The sequence below is a fragment of the Humulus lupulus genome, chromosome 6 (assembly GCF_963169125.1).
Source record: "Humulus lupulus chromosome 6, drHumLupu1.1, whole genome shotgun sequence".
NCBI lineage: Eukaryota > Viridiplantae > Streptophyta > Magnoliopsida > Rosales > Cannabaceae > Humulus > Humulus lupulus.
The window spans coordinates 61,506,245-61,515,445 of NC_084798.1; the positions used below are offsets into that span (position 1 = coordinate 61,506,245).

The 9,201-nt window shown below is 44.5% G+C and overlaps 1 protein-coding gene and 1 non-coding gene across 2 annotated transcripts; one reads left to right on the forward strand and one right to left on the reverse strand.

Annotated features, from left to right (window-relative positions):
• Positions 1-957: 957 nt before the first annotated feature.
• Positions 958-1,812, reverse strand: LOC133785144 (uncharacterized). The gene has a single exon (XM_062224399.1). It carries the CDS (start codon positions 1,810-1,812, stop codon positions 958-960), a length of 855 nt encoding a protein of 284 aa, XP_062080383.1.
• A 915-nt stretch (positions 1,813-2,727) lies between these two features.
• LOC133787241 (small nucleolar RNA R71) lies at positions 2,728-2,834 on the forward strand. Its single transcript, XR_009872273.1, has one exon. It is a non-coding gene; the product is annotated as a small nucleolar RNA R71 (small nucleolar RNA).
• The last annotated feature ends 6,367 nt before the right edge of the window (positions 2,835-9,201 follow it).

The window sequence follows — 9,201 nt, forward strand, 5'->3', positions numbered from 1 at the left end:
ACTCTAGACTCAACATAAACAATCCTAAGCAATATCTAAAACTTAAGACAAGAAATTGCAAGAAAGTAAGACGACACAATAGCAAATAAAACAACACCCCCCAAACTTAAGAGAGAGCAATGTCCTCATTGCTACACAACACACAATAATAACCACAAGAATTAAGAGAGAAACTAGAAATAAAGCATCATCAAATCAAAAGAATATAAAATAAACAAGAAAAAAGGCAAAGAAAAACTCCCTCTACATCACTGGTGGCTGTTGGACGGCTGAAACCCTCGCTCTCGCGGATAGCTCTCTGATTGAGCTCCAATTTTTTTTTTTTGCCCAGTTTCAATGCTGCATCATTAATAAAGAGCCTAACAGCATAGCCGCAGCATCACTCCCAGACTTTCTAGAATTCAAATTATCAGGAAACCAGCCATAAATACACCCATGGCTTGACTTGAAACCTGCCAAAAATTGCTTCAATTAACCCATAAAAATACAAGAATCCTCACAGCCACCCCATAACATTAACTCATTCAATTCCACAACATAGACAATGAAAGAGGGAGGTGAAAAACACAAACAAAAACAAAATAATATATATACTATATATATAATAATAAATTTGTTTCTCTCTAAGTATATCTTTAACGTTAAGCACATCAGCTCAACACATGACTTTTCAAAGATTAAGTGAGGTGGCCGAGGTCTTGTGTTGCTTAACCTTATTACCCCCAAACTTATATTCTTTCCCATTCACCTTAAACTTTCTTTCTGAATTCTCATCACGCAAATCCAATGCACCACAAGGATAGACTTTAATTACAGAGAGTGAATTGGAGAAGCTTGATTTTAGATGTTTGGAGTTTCCTTTCATCTGAGGATTAGAGAAAAATACCCGCTGCCCCACTTCAAACATTTGGGAGTGAGCTTTCCTTCCATGCTTCTTTTCTTCTTTCTATGTGGCTCTTACATGTGAGACGATGCTTTTTTTACACTTCTCCATGGCTCATTGTCTTTCTTAATTTTTTCAGGAGGTAGCTTCATCTTCAAACTTTTATTATACTTTATGGGTATCTCTTCCTCCATATTAGAGTCCATGACATGAATGACCAAACACTCCCCCAACTCATCTGGAGAACGTATAGGGTTGAATACCTTGAACGTTACTTGCTCATCTTGAGCTCGCATTGTGAGCTCCCATTTTTCCACGTCGATCAAAGTTCTATCTGTAGCAAGAAATGGCCTCCCCAAAATAATAGGCACCTCTATATCCGCCTCATAGTCTAGAACAATAAAGTCAGCAGGGAAAATGAATTTGTCAACTCTTACCAACACATCTTCAATTTTTCCATTAGGGTGAGCGAGGGATCTATCAGCTAGTTGAAGGGTAACTGTTGTAGGTCTAACCTCTCCAATCCATAACTGCTTGAACACATACATTGGCATCAAGTTTATGCTAGCACCCAAATCACACAAAGCCATTCCACTATAATAGTCTCGAATAGTACATGGAATGGTGAAACTTCCTGGATCTTTCATTTTAGGAGGCAACTTGTTATGCAAGAATGAGCTACACTCCTTGGTTAGAGCTACAGTTTCAAACTCCCCCAACTTTCTCTTCTTTGTAAGAATATCTTTAAAAAAATTTGCATAGTTGGGCATTTGTTCAAGGGCTTCCACAAGTGGGATGTTAATACGCAACTGCTTCAAAACATCTAGAAATTTCTTGAATTGAGCATCTTGCTTTCGCTTCTCAAACCGTTGGGGAAATGGAGGTGGCTCCTTTGAAATTGAGCTATTTGGGTGCTGATGCTGCGACATTCCTGTAGCACTCTAGGCAAAGGTAGATTTTTGTACACTAGGAATTTCAGCATCTTTTTGAATTTCCTCATTTATTTGGATTGAAGAGGGCTCACCCTCATGCCCATAATTTGTCTTGGAATTCTCCAACTCCTTCCCACTTCTCAAAGTGACGGCTTTGCACTCCTCTTTACCTTCTCGTCTTGGATTTATGGTGTTACTTGGCAATGAACCTTGGGGTCGACTTCCCATCTCATTAGCAAGTTGTCCAACTTGAATCTCCAAGTTTCTCATAGATGCTGCTTGACTTTGGATCATTGCATCTATTTTTGCCATATAATCCTTTAACATATTCTCCAATGGACTAGGTGGGGATGTTTGTGGCATAAGGATTTGTTGTTGAGAAAAACGAGGTGGATAAGTAGGCCTAGGAGGCATAGATGAAGTGTTAAGATCAACCCCTTGATTGCTCCATGAGAAATTAGGGTGTTGCCGCCATCTTTGATTGTAAGAATTTGAATTAAGACCACTTCTATTATGATTTCCCATGTAACACACCGATACAAGATTAGAGGGACAATTGTCCAGGTGTGACCATCACCACAATACACACAAGAAACTTCTACAAGTTGCCCCCTTTGTTAACCCAATTGTGGACACATACCCACGCTCATATTCTTAAGAATATTCAACATAGAAGAAACTTGGGTCGCCAATGAAGTCAGTGCATCAACCTCATGAACACCGGCCACTTTCCTCCCCGTAGGTGCTCTAGTAGTTGGCCATTGATAGTTATTGTTGGAGATCCTCTCTAGAATTTCATAAGCTTCATTGTATGACTTGGCCAAAAGTGCCCCATTTGCCGAAGCGTCAACCACCATTCTTGTATGAGCATTTAGACCATTATAGAAGGTCTCCATTTGGATGCAATGAGGGATGCCATGATGAGGGCATTTTCTTAGTAACTCTTTGAACCACTCCCATGCTTCATATAAAGACTCTTCATCTAGTTGTTGGAAAGAAGTGATCTCATTTTGCAGCTTGGCTTTCTTGGTTGGTGGGAAGTATTTCATCAAGAATCGCTCGGCTAATTCTTGCCAAGTAGTCACTGAATCTGATGGGAGGGAGTTCAACCAAGCCCTTGCTCTGTCTCTCAAAGAGTATGGAAACAACTTCAGTCTCAAGGAATTTTCTGTAACTCCGTGCAGCTTGAAAGAATCACTCACTTCAATGAACAAGCGAAGATGAAGGTGAGGATCTTCTATTGGCATCCCACTAAACTGGCCTACAGTTTGAAGCATTTGGAACATAATGGGCTTCAACTCAAACTCTGTAGCCTGAATTTCTGGTCTCACAATGCCCGGATTAAGCTCATTGAAGAGGGGGAGAGCATATTGCCTAATAGCATGATCTCTATCATTAGCCACAATCACTGCATTTTGCCCATTATTGGTAGCTACCCCCCCTTGAACTACTCTCTCTTGAGCAGCTCCTGCTTGATTTTCTTCCCTTTGCGCGGTTCTCTGTTGAGCTCCTTGCTCAACACCCATCATCACTACTCCCCTTTTTGATTTTGGTATCTTTCGCCTTCTTCTAAATGTACGCTCAATTTCTGGATCAATGGGAAGTAGTTCAGGGTCTTGATTCTTGTTCATACACTGTGTAAATCTGAAATTGCACAAGAATCACCCAAGTTAGTACAATTTTTTTTAAACCAAATTGCAATATACTTAATTTCACAATAAGTGACTTTAAACAATCCCCGACAACGGCTCCAAAAACATGTTGCGTAAAATAAAGCTAAGTGCAAGTGTACACTGTCAGCAACAAGTAATATAGTAACAAGTACCAGATATCGTATCCACAATGACTGTTTTCTTACGTTTAAATTGTGAAATTAAGTTATAACAAAATGATTTAAAAGCACTAAGATTAATTAAAAATATTGTGGTCTAAGAACTAAGTAATTAAATACTAAGTAAATGCAAAAAAATAAAAGAAACAACTCAGGAAAATTGATTCAAAGGGTGACAAATGGTATGATGGCAACTAGAATAATTATCCCCCTAATATGCAACTCTGACACTAATGCTGGACTGATGCTGCAGCAACTGGTGTCTATTAGCCCAGAATTTTAGTTAATTTTCATAGGCTTTCATCAAAGAACTATGATTCTAATCTTTTAATTAAATCACATATGTCTATGATAATTCAATTTCAAAGATTTAATTGTAATGACCCAACTATTTCTAAGACTTTGGACCATTAAAACTACTAGACATACATAAGAAATAATCGTAACTTTATTAAACCCCAAAATAAATACTGTGCAAATTACAAAATATGATGTAAAATATGGTATGGTTACCCATTGTTTAATAAAACATTAATCAATTGTTCAAAAACTAAATGCGAAATTACAAAAGAAACATAATTCAAAAGACTAAAAATGAATAACGTCGTCCTCGATCAACACCCAATCCAATGAATCCATTCATCCTTAACACACAAGCCAAACTACCAAGAATCCTTCCGCCTTCCATATCATTTTCCTACATTACACTAAAAATAAAGGAGTGAGCCTAATGCCCAGCAAGGAAAATCTATTAAAACATACATCATAATTTACAAGCATAAGACTATATCATATACTATAAAAACATATGTGTTGACGGTGAGAACTCATCAACTAAGTTAAGTTAGAAAAATTGCAACGCAGAGATTATCAAAAGAAAAGCTTTAGAAATCTAAGTAGAAACTCCAAGAACAATTGCAGAAGCAAAATGGTGAAATCAGCTTGTATTGATTATGGTGCAATGCTAAGGTAATTTTTCCAACCCCCTTCCAAATGGAAGTGGAGTTTCTTTTATAGTGGGCTCTAATGGCCCCTGATACAATGTGGTCCAGGGGACCATGTAGTACGCTAGTACACTGTCAGGTGAGTGGTCTCAGGGGTAGTGGTGTCTGCTCCAGTACATGATTAGGGTTGGTGGGAGCACCTCCACTTTAGTACTTGATCGTGCTTCCACTACTCGCCTGGTACGGGTGTCAGAGGAGTGGCTGGTGAGTACAACGATAGGTACTTCGCTCGTACCACCACTACTTATCTGGTGTGGGTACTATGTCCGTACTCTAACTCCTTTTAGTTTGTCAGTGGACTCTGTACCTATAGGTAAAATGGTGCCCTGTTGGTGGCACTAATCTTAAGGAGAGAGATGAGGCCTCTTCAACGAAGCCTGCTATGTATATGGTGAGACTTGGCACCCATGTGTGGGTTGTTGATCTCACTCCATGAGATCAATGCCATGCAATGCCCATTTGTGAGGTGTGGGTGCGAGGCACTATTGGCGCGCGAGACGGACGGGCCTCGTGGGACGCCGGGGCACGCGCGGCGGAGGGGTCCCACGTTTGGGTGTAGCCTCGCCAGGTGCTGGGCACGAGAGGTGGAGGGGCCTCGTGTTCGGGTGCGGCCTCTCCAGGTGCTGGGCACGCGAGGCGGAGGGGCCTCGCATTCGGGTGCGGCCTCGCCAGGTGTTGGGCACACAAGGCGGAGGGGCCTCGCGTTCGGTTGCGGCCTCGCCAGGTACTGGGCACGCAAGGTGAGGCCTCGCGTGGGCGCGCGGAGGAGCAAGGCGGGGCCTCGCGTGGGCGCGTGGAGGAGCGAGGTGGGGGCCTTGCGTGGGCACGCGCGGAGGAGCGAGGCGGGGCCTCGCGTGGGCGCGCGGAGGAGTGAGGCGGGGGCCTCGCGTGGGCGCGCGCGGAGGAGTGAGGCGGAACCGAACGAGGTTGGGCCTCGTGTTACCCCTCGGATCCCTCGGTGCATCTTCGTTAAGGCCTCCTACGGGGTTGTGGGGAAAAATACTGGGTCGCTTGGATTTCCTGAGGGTAATGAGGGTAAGCCTCCATATTTTCCCTTGGTGGAATTTGAGCATCCACACTTGCCCCCCAGTCTAGGAGAGGACCTTTAGGTGCTTTGGTAGAATCTTCTCTCTAATCCTTATAAATAGGCTTTCAGGCAAGGCTTATTATTTACACCTTACTTCCTTAGCTTAGTGGTACCTAGACCCTTACTCCTTTCAAGAGGTAAGGGGTTCAATCCCCCACAACCTCACTTTTGTTAATTTTTTTTTTTAAATGAGCTAATTTTTGGTATGTCTATTTGGAGGCTAACACATCCTTTTTGTTTATTTTTGCAGACGCGTGCTTTCGACCATTTAACTCTTTTTGACCGTGACGACGCTTTTGGCCCTCGACCTCCTTTTGACCACGACAACGCTCCATTTTACCTACTTGAGGTATATTTTCTTTTTCCCTCATGTTCATTGGGTCTAAATTAGCATTACTCGGAATGGGGTACTTTGGCCTTAGCTTGCCGTGAATTATCCCAGTTGCATGCCCCCTTGTTTATATCCTGTAGTGGATCATTTAGGGCGTTTGCATCTAGAGGTTTTAAGCCCATTCCTTTGTGTTTTGTAGCAATCCTCTCATTTATACGTGAACCCCTTTTTGCTTTCGGGACGAGGTCTCATGGCCAGTGACGGTCCATTCGGCATACCTCCGGGGGTTGAGTTTGTTGACTTGTCTTCAGACTCAGAGTCCCCTGAGGAAAACCCTTACCAAGACTATAACTCCTTAAGGCAGGCCCGTATCAGTCATCTTGAGCACATGGATGAACTTAGGCGTAAAATTTGGGTGGTGGAGAGTGAAATTGACTCGGCGTTGAGAGGAGACGGAGTACCTTTCCCCCTTAACCTTAGTGACCATGTAGCGAGCCTTAGGGTGACCCTTTTAGAGTTGCAGAGGGAGTTGGAGTTTATGGAGGGACACCTTTTGCCTGAGCCCTCCAGCCCATCCTCGCTTGATGACTGTCATGGGGCCACTTCTGCTTCTCCTTAGCCCTTAGTTTCGATCTTCCCTAGCTTAATGCTTCCACAGCTGGTCCCCCGGTGGAAGACTCTTGCTAGGAAGAGAAAATGGAGGGTCAAGTGTTCTGTCTCTTTCTCACATTTTTCTTTTGGTTTTGCAGATATGCCGAGGGCATGACGACATGTATCTACCATGGAACCGGACGATGCTCCTTTACTGGCATCCGAACTGGTGTCACATGTGTCAGAAAATAAATTGAGGGAAATTGTGAAGCACTATCGTGTTCCTCCAGAGTACGCTTTATACACTCCTTTGGAGACATGTCGGGCTGACTGCCCTAGCACCGGCTTTGTGGCCCTTAGTGAGCACATCCTGAAGGCGGGTGGTACCATCCCGTTACACCCGTTTTTTGTTGCGGTCCTCAATTACTTTGACCTTGCTCCACTTCAGCTGGCACCCAATAGCTGGCTGACTTTGAGCTGCCTTTTCATTGCGTTTGCGAAACTGGTGGAACGTGCTCCTACGGCGCTAGAGGTGCACTTCCTCTAAAATCTCATGCCCTCTCCCAAGTCAAAGGGCTTCTATTATTTACAAAAAGCCAACAGCGAGGTCTCTTGGATAGAGGGCTCAGTGTCCAACCCGGGGTCTTGAAAGCAGGACTTTTTCTTCGTGCAAGGCCCCCTCTCTGTTCGCGAGCACTTCCGTGCCACTCCCAGTAAGTACCCTAAGCCACATTTTCTCTCTTCTTATTTTTTGCAACTTATTGTTTCATGACTTATGTTTGTGTCGACCATGGCGTGGATTATGCAGAGCAATTCACCGATCCCGCAGTTATTGGGACGGAAGCGAGAGCTGTAAGGAAGTTCCTCAACGCTGACCCCGCTATGAAAAAGGCTGTGTACCTATTCACCATGGTAAATCTGAACATCCACAAACTGTCCCCAGTCTCAGATCTCAAGTTACTGTGGACCATCTCTGGGACCAAGAAGATGAAGGCGGTATCGGTCGAGCCTTGCCCAGACGAAGGTGAGGCTGAGGATGAGTCGGAGGAAGCCCCCCTTGAACGCGGGGGACCACACCAGCTGTCTTCGTCTCCTGGGGGATGCCCTCCTTATGGCTCTTATGACCCGGCCATAGCCTCCCAATCTCAAGACCAGCATGCCATTCCGGGGTGTTTTGTTTGGCCCGACCCTGAGGACTATGACGCTTTCACTCAGGCTCCCCTCAACCCTGGTCCATCGGGGGCTTACTTTGCCAATCTTCCAGCACCATCCTCTGATCTACCAGGGCCTCACTTTTCCACCTTTCCTGCGCCCCTCCCGTTTCGGCGAGCGGGTCGTTTGTCCTCTCCCAGCCAGGTGCCCCTAGCCTGGATGGGGCGCCCTGGGTGAATCGTATGGCGACCTCATACGGGCGGCGATACGTCCAAATCACCTCGGACCACCCTGAATCTGACTGGAATGATCTTGGGAGTTTTGCTCTATTGGACCTTGGGGAAACTATAAGGCGCACCACTGCTTAGGTGAGTTCATGCATCTTGTTTCGACCCTATTATATATAGATGTACATACCCCTTTTTTTTTTACTTATTATTTCTGTTGTTAACTTTCTTGTGCAGGCCTATACTGTGGCTCAGCGGTTTGCCGACTTGGCTAACAATCTCTCCGGGTCAAGTACTGAGAGGGACCGTCTCATGGCCCGGGTCAAGGAGCTCGAGAAAGAGCTTGAGGACACCCAGACTAAACTAAAAAGGGTTCGGACCAAACTTTCTATCTCGTCTAAAAGGAAGAAGAAGGCGGTTGCCAAAGCCACGACGCTGCAGGACAATGTTACCAGCCTAGAGGGTGAACTCCAGGGGACCAAGGCTATCGCGGCTGCGTCGCAGGAGAGAGTCACTTATTTAGAGGCCAAACTCGAGGCTACTAGGGCCGAACTCCAGGCTGCTAGGGCCAATGTAGCCACGTCACAGGAGAGAATTGTTTCCTTAGAGGTGGATAAGACAGCTATTGAGTACATGTCCATAGATCGCACCCTTTACGGTGTGTGGAGGCAGGATCCCAACTTTGATTTTTCTTTTTTCGGCGAGCACGCCGTTGCTCGAGCAGCCGTGTGGAGCACCCGTGGCAGGAGGCCCTGAGGTCGTCATATCATCATTCCTATCAGCTACCCCACTGTGGGCGTATGCTCATCTTGAGCCTTTGTAATATTATTATTATTATTTTTATTTTATAAATATTTCCATGTTACCAAGACTCCTTTTTCAATATATATATATATACATGTGTGGTTACTTATCTCTTATTCCTCTATGTTCGAGGTCTTTTTGAGCTTGTATGATGGGGTTTGGTAGGTTCCCTTCTTTTATTTACCAGGCTAGAGGTCCTTTGGAGCCCATGTGAAAGGGTTCAATGGGACCTTTTTTGGTGCCTCTTGATTACTTCTGTAAGGATATTTTGACCCCTTGGGTTCTAGCTATCCTTTTATATATTATTGCGCATGCTTATTATTTTTTGCGAGAAGCGTCCTTCTCGTCATTATTCATAG